The sequence below is a fragment of the Scyliorhinus canicula genome, chromosome 2, assembly GCF_902713615.1.
Source record: "Scyliorhinus canicula chromosome 2, sScyCan1.1, whole genome shotgun sequence".
Classification (NCBI taxonomy): Eukaryota; Metazoa; Chordata; class Chondrichthyes; order Carcharhiniformes; family Scyliorhinidae; genus Scyliorhinus; species Scyliorhinus canicula.
The window spans coordinates 77,237,489-77,261,432 of NC_052147.1; the positions used below are offsets into that span (position 1 = coordinate 77,237,489).

At 46.9% G+C, this 23,944-nt stretch overlaps 2 protein-coding genes across 3 annotated transcripts in view; one reads left to right on the forward strand and one right to left on the reverse strand.

Annotated features, from left to right (window-relative positions):
* The window catches only part of sec23a (Sec23 homolog A, coat complex II component), a 151,234-nt gene that overhangs the window by 78,401 nt on the left and 48,889 nt on the right, over positions 1 to 23,944 (reverse strand). Inside the window, exon 6 of the mRNA XM_038780953.1 lies at positions 9,014 to 9,093. Coding sequence (XP_038636881.1) covers positions 9,014 to 9,093 — 80 coding nt within the window. The remainder of the gene's footprint in view (positions 1 to 9,013; positions 9,094 to 23,944) is intronic.
* The window catches only part of LOC119955092 (histamine H2 receptor), a 95,482-nt gene that overhangs the window by 58,960 nt on the left and 12,578 nt on the right, over positions 1 to 23,944 (forward strand). The gene's annotated exons all lie outside the window — the stretch shown is intronic.

Consider the following 23,944-nt stretch of genomic DNA (forward strand, 5'->3'; position numbering starts at 1 on the left):
GATGCATGTTTACGCATAACAATCTTTATTATTGTCACAAGTAGGCTTACATTAACACTGCAATGAAGCTACTGTGAAAATCCCCTAGTCGCCACAATCAGGTGCCTGTTCAGGTACACTGAGGGAGAATTCAGAATGTCCAATTCACTTAACAACATGTCTTTCAGGACTTGTTGGGGGGAACTGGAGCACCTGGAGAAAACCCATGCAGACACGGGGAGAACGTGCAGACTCTGCACAGACAGTGACCCAAGCCGGGAATTGAACCTGGGACCCTGCTGCTGTGAAGCAACAGTGCTAACCACTGTGCTACTGTGCTGCCCCATGGACAGAGTTTTGAATTGCCTCAAGTTTAAATGAATGTGGGAGACCAGTTCAGAGTGCATTGGAATAGTCAAGTCTAGAGATGATGAAGACACGAATGAGGGTTTCAGCAGGAGCGAAGTTCCAAACACAATGGGACTATGATATAGAAGCAATAACATGCACCTAGCTCAAAGAGGGGGAGGACTAGGAACTTAATAGTTTTTGGTACATGGCAAGCAGTAAAGAAAGGAAAGGAAATGGACAGACATGGTGGCAGTGTTGATCAAAGAACTATTATGCCATTGGAGAGTGATGAAGTTATTGAGGCAGAATCTATTCAGTTAGAATTAAAGAACAGAGTAGATATTATAGTGCTGGATGTACACTATAGGCAAGAGGTACAGAGGAGGGGTAGGAACAAATCTGCAAGCAAATTACAGAAAAATACCAGAGTAGAATAATAATAATATTAAGGAATTTCAATTATCCAATATATAGGCTACAAAAGAAACAACGTAAAGGGCAAAGATGAAAAGGAAGTCCTGAAATGGTTATAAGAACTTTCCTGATCAATGTTTTTCTACCCAATATGGAGGAAAACAGTGCTGGATCTAGTTCTGGGGAATTAATTGAGGCAAATGGAATGTGTATCAGTTGACCAAATTTGGGGACCAGTGGTTTCCCTTCGCTTCAACCACTCCCTGTGACTGAGTTCCATACACTTACTACTCTAAAGGGAGGAGGTTTCTTCCGAATTCCCCATTGATGGCCTTTTGTTATATCCTGCTCCAGAGTAGAGAACATTCTTTCTGTATCCAATCGATCAAAACCTTTCCATTTGCAGCCTTCATCAGCTCATCCCTCAGTTGTCTGTTTTTTGAGACGAGAAAGCCAACCTGTCAATTCTTTCTTGATATGTATACCCACACATTTCTGGTACCACCTTTGTAAATCTCTACATCCTTTCCAGTGTCTTTATGTTCTATATGGTGACCGGAATTCACGCATTAATCATAAACGCAATACATTAATCAAAAGTCAGAGATTCATAGAATCCCTACAGTGCAGGAGGATATTCAGCCCATTGAATCTGCACCGACCTTCCGAAAGAACATCCCACCCAGGCCCATTCCTTCACCCTATCCCCAGGATGATCCCACCTAAGCTGCACATCCTTGAACACCAAGGGGTAATTTTACCATGGCCGATCCACCCAACCTGCAAATCTTTGGACTGTGAGAGGAAACCGGAGAACATGGAGGAAAGCCACGCAGACAAGAGGAGAAAGTGCAAACTCCGCACAGATGGTCACCCAAGGCCAGAATTGAATGTGGGTTCCTGGCAGCAGTGCTAACCATTGCACTACAGTGCCATCCCAATCTAATACAGGTTTTGCATTATTTCCCTACTTTACAATTCTATCCGTCTATAAATAAAACCGAATGTTTGGTTTACTTTTTTATGGCCTTGCTAAATCTGTGATGTAACAATTAGTGATTGGTGTATTTATACTCTAAGATCCCTTTGGTTCTTTACCCAACTTGGGCTCGCACCTTACAAGTAATAAGTGACCTCTAATCTTCCTACACAAATGGAATAATTCAAATTTATCTGTGTTAAATTTCATTTTGGAACATTCGACCCGTCTTCAATGGAGAAGAGTGTGCTGCCAACTTAGTAAAGAGATCATAACATTATTCAATGTGATGAAATTGAATAAAGAGGTACTTTAAAGTTCTGCAGTTCTTATAGTAGAAAAACAACACATTCCAAATGGGAACTGTCCTTGGTTGCTGAGGAAAGTAAGGATGGAATTGCAGAAGTACTAGCCACAATCTCCCAATCCTCCTTGGTGGTACCAGAGGACTGGAGGATATCAAATGTCTTAAAGGGGAAAGAGGGATAAACCCAGCAACCACAGGCCAGTTGGCCTAAGGTGGGTGGTTGGGAAACTTTTTGAGACAATAATCCAAGACAAATGCAATTGCCATTTGGATGGGCAAATAAAAAGACAGCATCAAATTGTTAAGATAAATTGTGTTTGACCAACTTGATTAGGTTCTTTATTGAAGTAGAGAGGGTTGATGAGGGCAATGCAATTAATATTGTTTATATAGACTTTCAAAAGGCATTTGATACAAGTTTACCAAAATAGACCTGGTAACAGAACTATAGATTACTGCGACCCCAGATTTCCATTTACACTTTTCATCATCTCTCTTATTTGATGTCTTCCATTCACTGCTATTCAGTCTCCCTGAAGGACCACACTTAATGCCCAACACGCATGAAAGTTTTTGTTTGAAATAAAGCAGAGTCCATGCATTAAGAGGGAAATGCCACTAAATACTGAACAATAGACTCAGTAGATTCCAGTTTTTATTTATCTGGATATTCCTTACTGTTCACATTCTTCCTGGGTCAGTAGATGAAGTGAGGCACTTCTGTTAGCTACATCATGATGGAACGATGTGCATGTACATTGGCCATGCTGTCAGACATTCTGTTCAGCGATGGTGAACATGGCCTGTAGTGCAGCCAGTTTTACAGGAAGATTAACTGCATTATGCAATGCCAATGTGTACATACAAATCACTCGCCCAAGATCCAGGATTTAATGATTTATGTACCAAACATTAACTTGGTAGCAACAGCAGAGTGTTAAAGTAATGCAAATAAAAAGGGCATAAAACTGAAGTGCGCAAAGTGAGAAAAAAACAGCAAACTTAACAATACAACAATGAATCAAATTGTTTTTCTCCATACTGTCCACACTGCAAGTGTATGGTGTACAGGTAAGCACAATAAGATGGGGCCAATACTTTCACTCCATTTTTTTTCTCTTTAGAAATAGGCATGACTGTACATCAAAACATTTTGTACGATAATAGTAATAAAAGTAGCTATGCCCTCAATGGATTTGCTTTTATGTAGGAAGGACGATCCTAGAACATAGCTCAATATCCATAAAATAATTCACTGCAAGGAAAAGAATTGAAAATTTCAGAAAGGCAAAGCCAGTAGTTAGATTTGATCCAAAAGAGGGCATGTTCTTAAAATTAAAACGTCTGAAATTTATGAAGAAGCAAACTCACATACTGGAACAGAAAATTTAATTCCAGAGATTGCCATGCAAAAATTATAATATTGTATACTTGTGTAACAATGAAATTTCAAAACAAGAATTTTAAAAAAAGCTCAGTCTAAGGAATCAGTGAGGTTTGGTGAGAAGGAGAAATTGATGGAAATTAGTGTTACTAGAAAAATAGTGTTGGAGAAATGAATGGACTGAAAACTGATAAATCCCCAGAGCCTGATAATCTACATCCCAGGATACTAAAGGAGGTGGCCATGGAAATAGTGGATGCATGGATGTCACCTTCCAAATGTTTGTTAATTATCGAACTATCCCGGTAGATTGAAAGGTGGAAAATGTAACCATAAAATTGCAGACTGGTTAGCTTAACATCAGTCATAGGGAAAATGCTAGAATCTATTGTAAATGATGTGATAACAGGACACTTCGAAAATATATAAGAGATTAAACAAAGTCAACATGGATTTAAGAAACGGAAATAGTCTTTGACAAATCTACTGGAGTTTTGTGAGGATGTAACTAGTATAATAGATAAGGGTGAAACAGTGGATGCGGTGCATTGAATTTTTAGAAAGCTTTTAATAAAGTCCCACATAAGAGGTTAGTGTGCAAAATCTACGCGCATGGGAATGGGGGTAATATCTTGGCATGGTTTGAGAATTAGTTAGCAGACAGGAAAAGGAGAGTAGGAATAAATTAGTCTTTTTCAAAGTGGCAGGTAGTGACTAGTGGAGTCCCACAGGGATCAATGCTTGGGCTCCAGCTATTCACAATATACATCAATGTTTTGGAACCAAAAGGAATATTTCCAAGTTTGCTGATGACACAAAGCTTGGTGGGAAGGTGAGTGGTGAGGAGAATGTTAAGAGGCTTCAAAGTGATTTAGACAAGTTGAGTGAGTGGGCAAGAGATAAGTTGAGTGAATGGGCAAGTACATCGCAGATGCAGTATAATGTGGATAAATGTGAAGTTATTTACTTTGGACGAAGAAACAGAATGGCAAAGTATTATTTAAATTGTGATTGCTTGGGAAAAGTTGACGGACAAAAAGGACTTGGATGTCCGAATACACCATTCACTGAATGCAAGTATGCAGGTACAGCAAACAGTTAGGAATGCAAGTGGTGTAGCCATGTAAAATGGCCACCTGCAAAGGACCATGGGAATTGTGGTCAACTTGAGACACAGACAGGTACAGAGCCTCTTTGTATTGTGCAAAGAAACCAGACTTGGCTGAAACCTGTATCCATTAAGAGTCGGTCACCATTTCCCCCAGAACAATAGAGTTTGAATCAAGAGTTACAACAGCAGCAGACTAACCAACGCCACCCTCCCTCATTTGGAAAGGTTTACGTGCCTGGGACAATGATAGCTAGGACCTGCCCAGCTATCGAGGTATCCACCCCCTAATTGGCTGAGATCGATGAGGGTGATCGAGAACCCTATCGATCCATTGGACCTGGAGTAAGGACCGCCCAAAAGGGCAGGAAAGAGATAAAGGATAAAAAGCCCTGCGCACTAGAGATCGATCTCTTTTGGGACCGCCTGTGTGCGACCAATTGCAGCAGCACAACCAAGTTCAAGGACCCGCGACCATTCCTGAAGGACGAGCCCAGCTGAGACAAACCCAACGACATCCAACCGACCACGCGGACCCGGATAAAGTCCTTATCTTGCACAGTGCCGGTCACTCGAAGTTAAGTAAAGGTCATCTTAGTCGTTAGGTGTAGTTTAGTACAGAGCCGCGTGCGTTATTGCACAGAGATACAAGTCTTGTGTTATTGATAAACTGTGTTTTTGAGCCAATATATTGGTTGTGTGATCATTTGGTCGATATAAGAAACAGCTTGTGGTTCACCCAAAGTAAAGAAGACAACAGTGGCATGTTGGTCTTCATTGCAAGAGGACTCGAGTACAGAAGCAAGGATGTCTTGCTGCAACTATACAGTGATGTGTTAGGCGGTTTGGTTTGACATTGACTGCAGCTGGATGCAGGGAAGCTAGAAACAAACGTCTAACACCGGAGATAATCCAACACGGTTTCATTTTAACTACAAACTACTGTACATGTTCAGCTGTGGGTTGACAATCTATTAATCCTACTGACGACCTCTTACTGGTTCGACCAGACTTAGTAGCTACCATATGGCAATAACGTCCACTGACTTGTGCACTCTGACTGTCTCAGTGTCTGGGTCCCGAAAAGAGCGGGAGTCTTAATGCCCTGTGAGCTTTATAGTGGAGGTGTCTTGTCTGGTGATTGGTTGTTCTGTGTTGTGTGTTCATTGGTCATCCTGTGTGTCAATCACTGCCTGTATCTCATTATATACATGCGTGGATATTGTGACATACAGGACCTTGGTAAGACCAGACTGGAGTTGTGTGTACTTGTGGTCTCCTCATCTAAGATAGGATATATTTGCCGTAGAGGAAGTGGAGGGAGGGACGGAGGGACGGAGGGACGGAGGGACGGAGGGACGGAGGGACGGAGGGACGGAGGGAGGGAGGGAGGGAGGGAGGGAGGGAGGGAGGGAACACGAGGTCACAAGTGTCCGGATACCAGAGGCCATTTAGGACTGAGATGAGGATAAATTTCTTCACTCAGAGAGTGGTGAACCTAGGGAATTATATACCACAGAAGGCTGTGAAGCCCAAATCACTGAATATATTTAAGAAGGAAATAGATAGATTTCTAGACTCGACAGGTGTCACGTGGGTATGAAGAGAGTGCTGGAGTATGGCATTGAGAGGATCAGCCATGATCCTGTTGAATGGAGCTGGATCAAAGGGCTGAATGGCCTACTCCAGCTCTTTTTTTCTATGTTTCTATGCTTGTGGCTACTTATAGAACAATATATATTGCTGAAGCCACCATTATTGATGTATTTCAAACATTGAAACTAGCAGCTCAAAAAATTGAATTTACAACAACATCTTCAGTGAAGTGCGCTGTCAGTTTTCTAAATTTTCCAAGCTCTTTCACCAACTTAAAACCTGCTATTTTGAAGCTCACAGCTATTTCTTCCAAATCTAGATGGCAGCAAAATGCTGCGAAGAGAACACTCCGAACCTGACAAAAAATCTATCACTTAGTATAGTGTAAAAGTGGCAGAGGTGCGTGGTGGATTAATCAGACGCTTTATTGCCCATTCAAATCCAATCTGTCTGAGGGATGAAAGTGCCTTCTGTCTTCAAGGGTCATGTGTAAAACAAGAATAACATTGAACCCCTGCACAGTGCATAAGCAGGCTAATTGGCTCTTCCGAATCGGCACTGGTCCTTCGAAAGAGCATCCTAACGAGGCTCACTTCCCTTCCCTAACCCTGTAACCCCACCTAACCTGGACACGAAAGGGCAATTTAGCATGGCCAATCCACCTACCCTGCACAATTTTGGACTGTGGAAGGAAACCAGAGCACACGGAGGAAAGCAACGCAGACATGGGGAGAAAGTCCAAAATCCAGAGTCACCAAAGGCAGGAATTAAACCCGGGTCCCTGGTGGTGAGGCAGCAGTGCTAACCATTGTGTCATTTACCTGCCCCTAGCTAGTCTCAATCCGGATCCTGGGAGTAAGAATGAGACAACACAAAACAGCCTTATTTTGGCATACTCTGTCAGAAAGGTCATAGGAAATCTTTATATGGAAAATAGAAAAAATTTAAAATTCAGAGTTGTCCAGGTGTGTGGAAATTCATTGCAGGTTGTGGGCAGGGCAGAATAGATGGCGTTTTAACCTACATACACACAAAACCTTATAATACTTGATAGTGGCATTGGGTGCTTAAAATAGAAATCGATACATGTTTTAATAATAACATCCTTAGTAATTTGGAAGGTACATAACCAAAAATGTACAGTCTCTACAATCTGTTTTACAAATTTTTAAAAAATCTTTCAACTAATTGTCACTTCATCCTCAAATATTATCACTGTATTGCCCACTTTGGGGAGCTTCACCAACACTGTGGCAGGGCCAAAATTCTCAAAAATATTGATCAGAATGGTTTACAATTTAACAGCACTCAAAAGTATAATTTTGGAATGAAATTTATATTCTACTCAAATCATTGGAGCTACTTGCTCTTTCTCACTAATTTTATTGAATGTCATTTTACTTGCAATCTGAATATCTTAAAATGAAAATTCTCATACATAAAAAATGAAATGTCGAATTTAGCATGAACTAACTCAGCAGTTGTGTGCATTCTCTAAAACGTAATGTTCAATTCCCAGCTGGTGCTATTAAAATCACAGTCGTTGGCATTTTAAAAATAACATTTAAAAAAAACCCAAGAACAGGAAATAACCAAGAGAATCTTAGTTAATATGTCACTCCCCACATAAGCTATCCTTAGGATTTAACAATTTATGCATGGTTTTGTCCTGTGAACCCAGGCTCGCTCAAAGCTGCATGGTGAATACCCAAATTCACTTCATGCAAAATCCTACCTGTCTTAGTTGGATTCAAATCAGATCTTAAGAGGAGTCTGCTGTTCCAATGGCTTCCCATCAATAATTGCAACATTATATTGGGTGTGTATCAAACATTACTAAATCTTCAAAATTAAAAATATAGAAAAGTAACTACAAATATTTGTCCTTCTTAAATTATACAGGATATTATGGAGAACAGATGTCACACCTTTTGTTTGAAATTAAACTTGTACTTTTTTGAAATACTAAGATGTCTTACAACACCAGGTTAAAGTCCAACAGGCTTGTTTTGAATCAGTAGCTTCCGGAGCACTATTTTTTGAAATAGGCCAGTTACTCTGATCATGCAAAATATGAAACTATCACTTCCTTACAAGTAACACCCAAACAATTGCCCCGATCCTAAAAATGGTTCTTTTACTTAAAAGTTGCTTCTTCACCAAGTTATTATTTCAGTGATCACAAAACGTATTTCGAAAATCACATTTAAAATATGCCAGTGGCAACTAAAATGTTTGCTTTCTCGTGCAATAAGTTAATTGCCTGATCTTGCAGTCAGTGGTGAAGCAACTGTATTTGCCACTGACCTCAAAGAAAGTTGTCCACAAAGACATTGTGATCCCTGTCAAGCTCAATTAAGTACCTTTCAAGTTTAATGTGAATTTGGCACCAAATGAAATGAAATGAAAATCGCTTATTGTCACGAGTAGGCTTCAATGAAGTTACTGTGAAAAGCCCCTAGTCGCCACATTCCGGCGCCTGTCCGGGGAGGCTGGTACGGGAATCGAACCGTGCTGCTGGCCTGCTTGGTCTGCTTTAAAAGCCAGAGATTTAGCTGAGTGAGCTAAACCAGCCCCGTAACAGCCTCTGTTACAGTTTTCCTGTAACAGTGATTTCATCAAGCAGGTTAAGCAGCCAATCTCATTGAAGAATTCTCCGACAGAAAACCAGAAAGTAAAACGCAATAATTATGTTGCACTATAAATTTTTAGAGATTGAACTAAGGATTGGGAATCACCAAAAAGTTAGGAATTTCAGTGGTTTTAACTGTGCCTGCACAAACACCTGAAGTTGATGTCAGGATGGTGAACGCAGACAGTTTTGCTGCCTTCGCAAATGTAAAATCTAGGCCATTACTTTTACAGTAATGTCACATATTTAAGGTGAAAGTTTACCTGTTGGATGGAGGTGGCTGCTGAACCTGCGGTCCACGACTTGCTTGGGTGGCTAATGGTTTAGTTAAGCCCAGCATATCCTATTAACAGAATTAACAAGTGCAAATTAAAGCCATCAATCATGAAAGCAGAACTAGTGTCCACTCTTCCACTGAACAAATGCTATATCTATATTAGTACAAAAAAGTCATGCGGAAGTAGATTTCAATGCTGTAAATTTGCATGAAATTCTGGAACATTAGTCCTATGCAAATACATTTTCCTTGTAAAGTGATCAAAAAGTACAAAAACAATATTTTTATCAGTTGAAACTATATTTTTTTTAAACTAGAAAAGGCATCATTTATATTCTCTATCCCGGATTTAGCTTTAAAAAAATATAAGAAATCCAGGGAGTGTGTTGTTCGTTTTGTGCCTCAGATGCTAATAATAATATCAATCTGTCACAAGTAGGCTTACATTAACACTGCAAGAAAGTTATTGTGAAAAGGCCCTCAGTCCTCCACCCGTTCGGGTACACGGGAGGGAGAATTCAGAATGTCCAAATTACCTAACAGCACGCCTTTTGGGACTTGTGGAAGGAAACCGGAGCACCCGAATGAAACCCATGCAGACACAAGCCGGGAATCGAACCTGGGACCTTGGAGCTGTGAAACAGCAGTGCTAACCACTGTGCTGCCCATACTGCACAGGTGGTTCAGAAGTCTTTGTAATGGCTGGTTGAAACATCACCCATATGTACCTCATATTACCATAACTCACTTGCACATATCTTGGATGCAGAATTTGAAAACAAGTCGCACTATACTGTTTTCTATTGCCATTTCAGCATTTAGTTAGGTACAAGAATTTACAGTGCAGAAGGAGGCCATTCAGCCCATCATCGAGTTTGCACTGACCCTTGGAAAGAGCACCCTACGTAAGGCCACTCCTCCCACCCTAGCCCCGTAACCCAATAACCCCAGCTAACCTTTGGACACTAAGGGGCAATTTAACATGGTCAATCCACCTAATCTACACATCTCTGTGACTGTGGAAGGAAACCGGAGCACCAGGAGGAAACCCACGCAGACATGGGGAGAAAGCGCATACTCCACACAGTCACCCAAGGCCGGAATTGAACCCGGGTCCTTGGAGCTGTGAGGCAGCAGTGCTAACCACTGTGCCACCGTGCTGCCCCTGTACAATGACACAATCACATTATTGCAAACCAATACTCTATTCTAGAATCATAAGTCAGTTCCATCCAACAAATATGGAGTAGTGTCGCACATAATTCAATGGAATTTTACATTTGTTGCACCTTTTGATTTGCCACTATGCTTGTTGTGGATTATTTGAATTTGTTTCTCTGGAATGTTTGGTGTAAGTTAGCAATGGTGCACAAAACAACATCACTTGGAGAGTATGGCAAGCTAAACAACATTGCAGGAAATCTTGGACTTTTATCTTTTTGAATTAAATTTCACACATCAGATAGCAATACACATTCACTGACTTCACAGACTCTCAGAATTTTATGGCACAGGAGGCCGCTATTGGGCACATTGTGTCTGCATCAGCTTTCCAAACGTGCATCATGACTTAATGCCCTGGAGAATGCCTCTATTCAACGTGCCAGGCAGTGCATTCAGGACCCGAATCATTCGCTCTGTGAAAAAGCTCGTCATATTTTCTTCTTTTGTAAATCACTTCAAATCGGTGCCCTCTCATTCTTGATTCTTTTATGGGTGGGAACAGTTTCTCCCCATCTATTCTGTCCAGCCCCCTCATAATTTTGAACATCTCTATCAAATCTCCTCTCGGCCTTCTTCTCTTCAAGGAGAGCAGTCTAACCTCTCCAATCTAACCTCATAACTGAAGGTTCACTTCCCTGGAACTATTCTCGTAAATATTTGCACTCTCCCCAATGCATTCATGTTTCCTCTCATGTGGCACCCAGAACTGTACACAATATTTCAACTGAGCTCTAACTAGGGTCTTATACAAGTTCAACATACCTCCTTGCTGATGTACTCTATGCCCCTATTGATAGAGCCTAGAATACTATAGGCTTTATTAACTATTCTCTCCATCTGTCTGCCACCTTCAATGATCTATGCACAAATACACCCAGGTCCCTTTGCTCCTGCACACCTCAAGAATTTTACCCTTCATTTGATATTGTCTCTCCATGTTCTTCCTATCAAAACTCACCACCTCACACTTCTCTGCATTGAACATCCTCTGCCACCTATCATGCCACTCCGCCTGACTATGTCCTTTTGAGGTTCTACACTACCCTCTTTCACAGTTTACAATACTTCCAAGTTTTGTGTCATCTGCAAACTTTGAAATTTCCCCTTGCACGCCAAGATCTACATCAGGAAAAGCAAAGGTGCCAATATCGACCTGAGGAACACCACTATAAACCTTCTTCCAGACTGAAAAATATCCATTAACCGTTACTCTCTGCTTCCTATGAATCACCAATTTTGTCGTTAGTGTGCCTTTTATTCCATGAGCTACATCTTCTCTCACAAGTCCGTTGTGAGTCTGTTGTGCGGCACTGTATCGAATGCCTTCTGAAAGTCCATGCACACCACATTAACAGCATTACCCTTGGCAACCTTTTCTGTTATGTCCTGCAAAAACTACAGCAAGTTAGCTAAACATAATTTCCCCTTTAGAAATCCATACTGGCTCTTCCTAACCAACCCACATTTTTCCATGTGACTACTAATCATATCCCGAATAATTGTTTCTAGAAGGTTGCCTATTGATGTGACCATCAATTCACTAGAGACACGATTGAAAGTAAACTGTGGTTTTAATAGTCTTACAACTGAGCCTGCCTGCGACCAGAGGAACTGAGAGCAGGCTTACGGCTGCAGCACCTTATACTTCTGGTAGTGGGAGGGGCCAAGGGTGGAGCCCTGTATAAGCTCCTCATCGCCCCCTATGGGCAGAGCCGCGCAACGGCTCACATACAGAACCCACAAGGACATAATATAATGCAATGCAATACAGTGTGAATTACAATACAGTATAATTCACCACACCCACAATGGATGTTAAACTGACTGGTCTGTAAATGCTCGGGCTATCCTTGCAGCTTTTTTCAACAGGGACGTAACATGTGCAATTCTCCCATCATCTGGCACCTTCCCTTAGTGTAGAGAAGATTGAAAGATCAGGGCCCGTGCAATTTCCATTCTCACTTCCTTCAATATCCTTGAATGCATCTCTTTTTTTAAATTTAGAGTACCAAATTCTTTTTTCCAATTAAGCGTTGCCAAACCACATACCCTGCACAACTTTGGGTTGTGGGGGTGAGACCTACACAGACACGAGGTGAATGTGCAAACACCACACGGACAGTGACCCGGGGCCAAGCCCAGGTACTTCGTGCCGTGAGGCAGCAGTGATAACCACTGCGCTACCATGCCAACCCCCCTTGGAAGCATCTGATCTGGTTCCAGTGCCCCATCAACTTGTGCAAACAGTCTATTCAACACTTCCTCATCATCAATTTTGAACCCTTCTACCAAAGAAATTATCAGAAAGGAACAAGTAACAAAATAAATTCTCTCTCAGCATGTAGTAATCAAATTTAAAGTGTCAAAATGATAATAAAGTTTATAATTAACTTGAAAATGATTTTACAGGAGGTGGTTGCCATTGGCTAGACCAGCATTTATAGCCCATCCCTAGTTCCGGTAGAGAAGGTGGTGATGAGCTGTCTGCTTAAACCGCTAAAGTCTCAGAGGTGCAGTTACACCAACAATGCTGTTATGGAGGAAGTTCCAGGATTTTGACCCAGCAACAATGAAGGAACGGTGATATATTTACAAGTCAGGATGGGGAGTGATTCGGAGGGAAGCGCCCAGGGGTGGTGTTCCCAGGTATCTGCTGCTCTTGTCGGTCTAGATAGTAGTGGTTAAGGGTCTGGAAGGTGCTGCCTAAGGAACCTTCCAGAGTTCCTGTAGTGCATCTTGTTGGTGGACACAGCTGCCACAGTTCGTCAATGGTGGACCGACTGAATGTCTGTGGAAGGGATAGCAATCAAGTGGGCTGCTTTGTCCTGGCTGATGTCAAGCTTCAAGAGAGTGTTGTTGGAGCTGCACTCATCCAGACAAGTGGAGAGTATTTTATTCCAATCCTGACTTATGCCTTGCAGATGGTGGACATGCTTTGGGGAGTCACAGTGGTGAGTTATTTGGCATGGAATTCCTAGCCTTTAACCTGCTCTAGTAGCCACGGTATTTATATGGCTGGTCCAATTCAGTTTCTCACCAAGAGTAACTCCCAAGATGTTGACAGTGGGGGATTTCAGTGATGGTAATGCCATTAAATGTCATGGGGTGATGTTAAATCCATCTTGTTGGAATGGTCATTGCCTGGCATTTGTGTGGCACGAAAATTATTTGTCACTTTTCATCCCAAGCCTGGATATTGCAAGTGTTGACCACTCTGCTGCCATGCCGCCCCATGTGCCTTCTTAACCACTTTATTCACCTGCCCTGCTATTTTAAGGGACCGTGTGTGTACAATCACATCAAGGTCCCGCTGATTCTCTGTGCTTCCCAAGGTCCTGCCGTTTATCATGCTTCCCTTGCCTTGTTTGTCCTGCCTAAGCGCATCACCTCACACTTATCTGGATTGAATTCCATTTGCCACTGATCAGCTTATCTGACCAGCCTGTATTTATCCTCCTGCAATCAAAGGTTATTCTGCAATCGAAGGCTATGTCCTAAATTTTTATCACCAACCAATTTCTTTATTATCCGCAAACTTACTGATCACCCCTACATCTAAATCATTTATGTAAGCCACAAACAAAGGGCCCAACAATGATCTCACCGGCTTCCAGTCAGAAAAACACCCCTTGACTATCAATCTCTGCTTTCTGCCACTCAGCCAATTATTGATCCAATTTGCCAAATTTCCTTGGATCCCACGGCTTTTACCTTCGCTATCAGTCTCCCATGTGGGACCGCATCAAAAGCTTTGAAGTCCAAGTAGACCAAGTCAAATGCATTGTCCTCATCTACGCACCTGGTCACCTCTTCAAAACATTCAATTGAGTTGGTCGGACATGACCTCTTAAAAAAACCATACTGACTGTTCTTGATTAATCCCTGCCTCTCCAAATTCAGATTAATAATTCAGGTTAATAATTCAGGTTAATTCTGTCTCTCAGAATTGCTCCAATAGTTTCTCCACCACTGAGGTTGGACTGACTGGTCTGTAGTTTCCCTTCTTTAATTATGGTACCACATTGGCTATCCTCCACCCTTCCAATACCTCCCCTGTGGCCAGAGTGGAATTGAAAATTAGTATCAGTACCCCTGCTATTTCCTCCCTTGCCTCACTCAACAGCCTGGGTACATTTCATCTGGCCCCGGATATTTGTCTCCTTTACGCCTGCCATTCCACTCAGAACTTCCTCTCTGTCTATGTTAATTTCTTTAATTTTATCACAGTCCCATACCCACACTGTCCCTCTCACTAGTGAACATCAACACAAAGTATTCATTTAGAATCCTACCTACGCCCTCTGGCTCTATACACACATTCCCACTGTGGCCCTACTCTAGTTATTCTTTTACCCTTAATGTACTTGTAAACCTACTTAGGATTTTCCTTTATTTTACCTGCCGGTATCTTTTCATGTCCCCTTTTTACTCTCCTAATTTCCTTTTTGGCTCATCTTACACATTCTATACCCCTCGAGGGCTTTGCTGTTAAGAGCCCTCGATAGCTAACAAAAGCCTTCCTTTGTATTTTTATCCCATGCTGTGTATCCCTCGATATCCAGCGTTCACTGGATTTGGTGGTCCCACCATTTTTCTTTATTGGAACATGCTGGCCCTGTATTCTCCCTATTTGCTTCTTGAATGCGTCCTACTATTCTGTTACAGATTTACCTAAAAGTGTCTTCCCCAGTCCACACTTTTGTGGCCGCAAACACGCCTGTATGTTCCTCTTGCAATTGCGTCCTCTACCACTATAGCCCTACTGTTCTTCCTGCTTCCCTCTTATGCAGCAGACCCACCCATGGAGCAAAGAAGTTGGCTGCCACTGCTTTCCCCTGCACATTTCCTCCAATAGTATTCAAAATGGTAGATCTATTGGAAAGGGGGATGCCTGGTGGTCACCGTGCCCTTCTGCCTGTCCAATCGTCACCTGTGGTGTGACCACCTCATTGAACATGTTATCCAGGACTTGCTCAGCATCTCGAATGTTGCATAGTGAATCCACCCTCAGCTCGAGCTCTGAAATTCGGTTAGCCAGGAGCTGCAGCTGGTACAACCCGCACCAGGGACAACAGACGCTTCCATGATTTTCCACATCGCACAGGACCGCTTCACTGTGAGTTTTTTAAAATCGCCCACCAACATTCAAGGCTGGATGTAGCAGGACTGCAGAGCTTAAATCTGATCCGTTGGTTGTGGGATAGCTTAGCTCTGTCTTAATCTGCTTATGCTGCTTGGCACGCAAGTAGTCCTGTGTTATAGCTTCACCAGGTTGACACCTCATTGTTTTGTTTGCCTGGTGTTGCTCCTGGCATGCACGGCAGCATAGTGGTTAGCACAGTTGCTTCACAGCCACCGGGTCCCAGGTTCAATTCCCGGCTTTGATCACTGTCTGTGCGGAGTCTGCATATTCTCCCAGTGTCTGTGTGGGTTTTCTCTGAGTGTTCCGGTTTCCTCCCACAGTCCAAACATGTGCAGGTTAGGTGGATTGACGAAGGTAAATTGACCATAGTGTCCAAAAAAAAAAAAAAACAATGGTTAGGTGGGGTTACAGGGAGGGTGGAGGTGTGGGCTTAGGTAGGGTGCTCTTGGACTCGACTTCCGGGCGGCGAGCGAGGAGGTCGCAAGGAGAGGGGCTCCCGCAAGCGCCAGGAAGGAACCCCCCCGACAGGCCGGACGGCGGAGGAGGAGCGGGCGGCAACGGCGGAGGAGGAGCGGGCGGCAACGGCGGAGGAGCGGGCGACAATGGAGGAGGAGCGGGCGGCAGCGGCGGGCGGCAGCGGAGGAGAAGCGGAGGAGGAGCGGGCGGCAGCTGAGGAGGAGCGGGCGGCGGCGGAGGCGAGGAGCAACGGCGACAGGGAGGCCCAGCAGCGGCAGGTCCAACCCCTCTTCCCCCCCCCCCCCCCCCCCCCACGCGGGCCGGGAACGGAGCGGCAGCGGCGGGCCCTCTTTCCCCCCCCCCCCCCCAAACCAGCAGCGGGGACCCACCCCCCAACCAGCAGCGGGACACCACCCCCCCCCCCCCAACCAGCAGCGGGGACACCAGCAGCGGGGACACCATCCCCCCCCCCCAACCAGCAGCGGGGACACCAACCCCCCCCCCCCCCCAACCAGCAGCGGGGACACCAACCCCCCCCCCCAACCAGCAGCGGGGACACCAACCCCCCCCCCCCCCAACCAGCAGCGGGGACACCAACCCCCAACCAGCAGCGGGGACACCAAACCCCCCCCCCCCCCCAACCAGCAGCGGGGACACCAACCCCCCCCCCCCCCCAACCAGCAGCGGGGACACCAACCCCCCCCCCCCCCAACCAGCAGCGGGGACACCAACCCCCCCCCCCCCCCAACCAGCAGCGGGGACACCAACCCCCCCCAACCAGCAGCGGGGACACCACCCCCCCCCCCCCAACCAGCAGCGGGCCCCGGCCCACTCGCCCCTCCCCCTCCCCCCAACTGCAGTGACCACCACGTGGCAAGGACAAAGGGACTCTCTCTCTCTCTCCTGGGCGAGTGGAGAGAGAAAACAAAAGAAAAAAGAGACTTATATTTCTGTTCTTTTTTTAAAATAAAAACCCAAAAGAAAATTGGTAAAGAGAAAAGGGGTGAAATAAAGGGGTAAAGGAAAGAAGGGGGGAAATAAATTTTTCATTTAAAAAAAAAAATATATACATATATTTTTTTATATATATATATATATATATATATATATATATATTAATAAATAAAATTAAAATAGGGTGCGGAAAAGGGGGAAAAGAAGAACAAGGAGAGAAGAAACGATGAAGGGGAAGGGGGAGAAAAAAATGCTAGAAGGGACCCAAGAGAAAGGGGGCACCGGAGGTAGACGGGGCAAAGGGCAAACCAGCTTGGGCGAACGAGTCAACACGCGAAGCAGTGGGAAGAATGTATCGCCGCATCCAAAAGAGCTGGACGGGCGGGCAACCTCTCCCCTGGGGTTAGAGGGGGGCGTGAATTGGAAGGAAGCCATTGCCGAGGTGGTGAGGGAGCAGCTGCAGGCAATCAAGGCAGAGTTAAAAGCAGACACAGAGGCCGCAGCACAGGCAGTAGTGACCAGGGCCATGTCAGGGGTGCAGCAGGCTCTGACCAGAATGGAGGAGAAAGTGGATGCCCAAGGGAAGATACTGGAAGCCCAAGGGGCAACCATTAAAGAGCTGGAGAAGGCAGCGACTGACGTGAGCAACCGGGTCATGTCCCTGGAGAGGGAAATGGCGAAACTGAGTGCAACACAGGGGAGCCTGAAGGGCAGGGTAGACGACCAGGAGATCAGCTCGAGAAGGCAAAACATTAAGATAGTGGGCCTGCCAGAGGGGATAGAGGGTAGAAATCCCACAACATTCGTGGCTGCGATGCTGGGCTCCTTAGTGGGGCGGGAAACTTTTCCCACCCCACCGGAAATGGACAGAGCTCATCGGTCACTGCGCCCGAAGCCCAAGGAAGGGGAAAAACCGAGAGCAGTTATAGCCAGACTGCACCGGTACCGGGATAGGGAGACAATCCTGCGCTGGGCCAAGGAGAATAGAGCCTGCAATTGGGACGGGCACGCCATCCGAATCTACGAGGATTTTGGAGCGGACATAGCTAAGAGACGGGCGGAGTTCAACAGAGCGAAAGCAGCTCTCTATAAGAACAAAGTACGTTTTGGTATGCTGTACCCAGCAAAACTCTGGGTCACATACCAACACAAGGAATATTTCTTTACAGCCCCTGCCGAGGCGAATAGATTCGTTGAGGAGCACGGGCTGGAAAAACGCCATGGGAAGTAGGGACGAGGGGCCCATGGCAAGGAGATACGTCATGCCGACGGGGGGGTGGGGAGGGGCGAGGCAAAGCCAGCCCCCTCCCCCCTGGCAGGAACACCCAGGAAAAACAACCCAATGCCCAAGGGCCCGCTCCAGGTGGGAGGCCAGGCCCCGGCACGAGGGAACGGGAGTACTGGAGAGGGGAGAGGGGAAGGGGGACAGCAACCTCCGAGCGGGGAGCCACCGTGCTAGCGGGAAAGCTAGCGAAGGGGGCGCGCAACAGAGCAGGGCCGCAGCGCACCCCCAACAGGGGGGAAGGCGCCAGGCAGGGGAGGGGGGGGATCACCCATCAAAGGTGGGAGAGCAAATGGGGACAGGAATGGGGGAGAGAGGGGCAATGGAGGGGTACACAGGGGTATCCCCGAAAGGGATAGAGCGGGGGGGGGGGGGGGCACTCGGGGGGCGAGAGACCAGGGGGGGGAAATGCAGGGACGAAGGGACAAAAGAGGCCAGAAAGGGAAAAGGGCCACAAAGTGCCACAGACAAGGGCTCGAAACAGGGAACTGCTGCAAACACCCACCCAGTACGGTCTGTGGGTGAAGGGGCCCCCCGGAGTGCAGGGGACTACCCGCGTGGCGGACACACAGTGGACGGCCATGGCGGGTGTCCCCGGGACAAGGGGGAACCCCGGAGCGCAGGGACCCGACCGCATGGGGAGAGCAGTGATAGTGGACATCCTGGACGGCCCCCTAACAAAGGGAAACCCCAGAGGGCAGGGGCGCGTCCACCGGACAAATATGGTTAACCCCACAGGAGCAAGGGGGCAGAAGCCCCCCACCAGAATAGTCACCTGGAACGTAAGGGGACTTAATGGCCCAGTGAAGAGATCTAGAGTCCTCACCCACCTTAGAAACATGAGGGCCGACATAGTCTTCCTCCAAGAGACGCACTTGAGGGAGCAGGACCAACTGCGGGTAAGAAAGGGCTGGGTGGGACAAACCTATCATTCCTGTTATGGGGCAAGGGCCAGGGGGGTGGCGATCCTGATTGGCAAGAGGACAATGTTTAGGGCGACAAAGACGGTTACGGACCCAGGGGGACGGTATGTCATGGTCAGCGGGGCCCTGGATGGGGCGCCGGTAGTCCTAGTTAACGTGTATGCGCCCAACTGGGACGACACGAGCTTCATCCAAAAGACCATGGCAGAAATCCCGGACATAGCGACGCACCGACTAATCATGGGGGGGGACTTCAACTGTGTACAGGACCCAACGACGGACAGATCAAACCCCAGAACGGGGAAAACCTCAAACATGGCAAGGGAACTCAGTCACTATATGGAGCAGATGGGAGCAGTAGACCCCTGGAGATTCGCCCACCCGGGGGAGAAAGAATTCTCTTTCTTCTCCCCAGTACACAACGTGTACACCAGAATTGACTTCTTTGTGGTGGGGAAAACGGTGCTTCCAGAGATAGACAAGGTGGAATACTCCGCAATTGTGATATCAGACCACGCTCCACACTACATGGATGTGCGGCTAGAGACGGGAAGGGCCCAGCGCCCCAAATGGAGGTTGGACGGTGCCTTACTAGCTGACAAGGCCTTCAGCGAAAGGATAGCGCGGGCCATAGCGGAGTACACTGAGATCAACCAAAACGGGGAGGTCTCACCCTCCACGTTCTGGGAAGCGCTTAAGGCCGTACTAAGAGGGGAAATCATAGCCTACAAAGCGCAAAGAGATAGGGAGGAAAGGGTGGCTAGGCAGAAGCTGGTCGACTCCATACTGGAGGTAGACCATAAATACTCCGAGGCCCCGACCGTAGAACTCCTGGCGGAGAGGAAAGAATTACAAAGGAACTTTGACCTGCTCTCCACCAGGAAAGCAGTACACCAACTCCGCCAGGCACGCGGGGCCCTATACGAACACGGAGACAAAGCCAGCCGCCTGTTGGCCCACCAGCTGAGAAAGCAGGCAGCCAGCAGAGAAATTGCGCAAATCAGAGATACCAGAGGCACGTTGGAAACAGAACCAGAGAGGATTAACAAAACCTTCAAGGCCTTCTACCAAGAGCTGTACACCTCAGAGCCCCCAACGGGGAAGGCTGGGATGAACCGGTTTCTTGACGGACTGGACATACCAGTTGTGGGAGAGGGCAGAAAACGGGATCTGGAAGCACCACTAGCACTGGGAGAGATCATGGACAGCATTAGCTCCATGCAGGCGGGGAAGGCGCCGGGACCGGACGGATTCCCGGCGGACTTCTACAAAAAATTTGCGACAGCGCTGGCCCCGCACCTGCGGGAGATGTTCACAGACTCGCTAGCTAGGGGCACATTGCCACCCACGTTAGCACAGGCCTCAATCTCGCTGATACCTAAGAAAGACAAAGACCCAACGGAATGTGGGTCATACAGACCCATATCTCTGCTGAATGCAGACGCCAAAATACTGGCCAAAATCCTAGCCAAGAGGCTAGAAGACTGTGTACCTGAGGTGGTCACAGAGGACCAGACGGGCTTTGTCAAAGGTAGACAGCTTACCGCGAACATCAGGCACCTGCTGAACGTGATAATGACCCCCTCCGGGGAGAGAACACAAGAGGTGATCGTCTCCCTGGACGCAGAAAAGGCCTTCGACAGAGTCGAGTGGAAATACCTCATAGAGGTACTGGAGCGGTTCGGGCTTGGAACAGGGTTCACCGCTTGGGTAAAGCTCCTGTACAACGCTCCCATGGCGAGTGTACAGACCAACAATACCAACTCCCAATACTTCCAGCTGCACAGGGGCACCAGACAAGGATGCCCACTGTCCCCGCTGCTGTTCGCACTAGCAATTGAACCGCTAGCAATCGCGCTCAGGGCAGCAAAAAATTGGAGGGGGATCCGAAGGGGAGGTAGAGAGCACAGAGTCTCACTCTATGCGGATGATCTGCTCCTCTATATCTCGGACCCACAAAGCAGCATGGACGGAATCATCGCGCTCCTGAAAGAGTTTGGAGCCTTCTCGGGCTAAAAACTCAACATGAGCAAAAGTGAGATCTTCCCAGTACACCCGCAAGGGGGGGGGGGGGCAGCACTAAAGGGGCTGCCGTTCAATCAAGCCCGACATAAATTCCGCTACCTGGGGATCCAAATAGCCCATGACTGGAAAGGGATCCACAAATGGAACCTCACCAGCCTGACGGAGGAAGTTAAAAAGGACCTGCAAAGATGGAACACACTCCCGCTCTCCCTCGCGGGGAGAGTTCAGACGATCAAAATGAACGTACTGCCCAGGTTCCTCTTCCTGTTTAGATCCATTCCGATCTACATCTCCAAGGCCTTTTTCAAAGCGCTGGACAAACTCATCATGGCGTTCGTATGGGGGGGTAAAAATGCTAGGATCCCAAAGAAGGTCTTACAAAAAACAAAAACCAGGGGAGGGTTAGCCCTCCCGAATCTACAATTCTACCACTGGGCAGCAACAGCCGAGCGAGTAAGGGGATGGATCCAGGAGCCAGAAGCTGAGTGGGTGCGTGCGGAGGAGGCCTCCTGCATGGGAACCTCCCTTCGGGCCCTCGCCACGGCAGCACTCCCATCCCCACCCAAAAAACACTCCACCAGCCCAGTGGTGACAGCCACCCACCAATCCTGGAACCAACTGCGGCAGCAATTTCGCCTGACCAAAATGTCGAACAGGGCTCCCATCTGCAACAACCATAGGTTCACACCAGCACTGACTGACGCCACCTTCAAAAGGTGGAGGCAGGACGGGGGGACACTGACAGTCAGGGACCTATACACGGACGACAGGATCGCAACACTGGACGAACTGACAGAGAAATTTCAGCTAGCTGGGGGGAACGAGCTACGGTACCTGCAGCTCAAAAACTTCCTACGAAAGGAGACAAGGACGTACCCACAACCGCCACGACAGACACTACTGGAAGACCTACTGGACGCAAGTATCCTAGAGAAAGGGAACTGTAGTGACATGTATGACCGACTGGTAGATAGGGACGACACCGTACTGGACGCAACAAGGAGGAAATGGGAGGACGACCTGGGGATGGAGATAGGGTGGGGACTCTGGAGCGAAGCACTGCATAGGGTCACCTCCACCTCCACGTGCGCAAGGCTCAGCCTGACGCAACTAAAAGTGGTACATAGAGCCCACTTAACAAGAACCCGTATGAGTAGGTTCTTCCCGGAGGTGGAAGACAGATGTGAACGGTGCCAAAGAGGCCCGGCCAACCACGCCCACATGTTCTGGTCTTGCCCCAGACTCGTGGAGTACTGGACAGCCTTCTTCGAGGTTATGTCCAAAGTGGTGGGAGTGAGGGTGGAGCCATGCCCGATAGTGGCGGTCTTCGGGGTTTCAGAACAGCCAGATCTATTCCTGGGGAGGAGGGCGGACGCCCTTGCCTTTGCCTCCCTGATCGCCCGCCGTAGAATCCTGTTTGGCTGGCGGTCAGCAGCACCGCCCAGAGCTGCGGACTGGCTGTCCGACCTCTCGGAATCTCTCCAAATGGAGAAAATCAAATTTGCCATCCGAGGGTCGGACGACGGCTTCCACAGAACGTGGGAGCCATTCATGCAACTGTTCCGGGACCTATTTGTGGCCAATGTACAAGAGGAAGAATAGTCGGGGGAAGGTGGCGGGAGGGGGGGGGGGGCTACAGGTTCGGTACGGGGGTTCGATGGCTAGCTAAGGCCCAAAACCAAACTAAATAAACATGTTGAGGGGGGGGGGGGGGGGGCGGGCGCAGTTACCACTACGAAGATGCTTACCTGTAAATATGTATGTTAATTTTTGCGTGTTTGTTTGTTTTTTTTTGTTCTTTTTCTCTCCTAACAATTTGTAATTTGTTCAATATAAAATATGAAAACTGAATAAAAACATTTATAAACAAAAAAGGTAGGGTGCTCTTTCCAAGGGCCGGTGCAGACTCGATGGGCTGAATGGCCTCCATCAGCAATGTAAATTCTATGATTCGATGCCTCCTGCACTCTTCATTGAACCAGATATTGATCCCCTGGCTTGTTAGCAATGGTAGAGTGGGGGATACGCTGGGCCATGAGGTTATAGATTGTGGATGAATACAATTCTACTGCTGTTGATGGCCCACAGTGCCCCATGGATGCCATGGAGCTGCTATATCTGTTTGACATCTATCTCATTTAGCAAGATGGTAGTGTCATACAATACGATGGTGGGTAAGCTCAAGGACTGTGTGGTAGTCACTCCTACCGATACGGTCATGGACAGATGCATCTGCGGCAGGCAGGTTGTGGTTATTTTTCCTTCTTGTTGATTCCCTCACCACCTGCCACAGTCCCAGTCTAGCAGCTATGTCCTTTTGGACCCAACCAGCTCAGTCTGTGATGGCATTACCAAGCTACTTTTGGTGATGGACATCGAAGAGCCCCATCCACAGGGCAGGACATACCCAGGAACAGTGATGGTGTCTGGGACATTATCGATAAAATATATTCGGCAAGCATGACTATGTCAGGCCATTGCTTGATAGTCTGGAAGACAGCTGTCCCCATTTTGGCACAAGCCCACAAATATTACGAAGGAGGACTTTGCAGGGTCTACAGGTGTCTAAGTCAATGCCGGGTTGTCTGTCCAGTTTTGTAGCGGTTAAATACAACTGGAGTCGCCATTTAAGAGGGCATTTAAGAGTCAATCACATTTGTGGGTCTTGAGTCACATACGGCAGGTTTCCTTCCCCAAAGGACATTAATGAACAAGGCAAATTTTTATGACAATGGTTTCATGATCCTTGTTTAATTTCATCTGCTGTGGTGGGATTTGAACCCGGGTCCACAGAGCATTACCCTATGTCTCTGGATTACCAGTCAAGTGGCAATACCATTGTGCGCCACCTCTCCGTTACAACAGAACCTGTCACAGTTAAGTCAACAATTGTTATTTTTTTCTTGTATT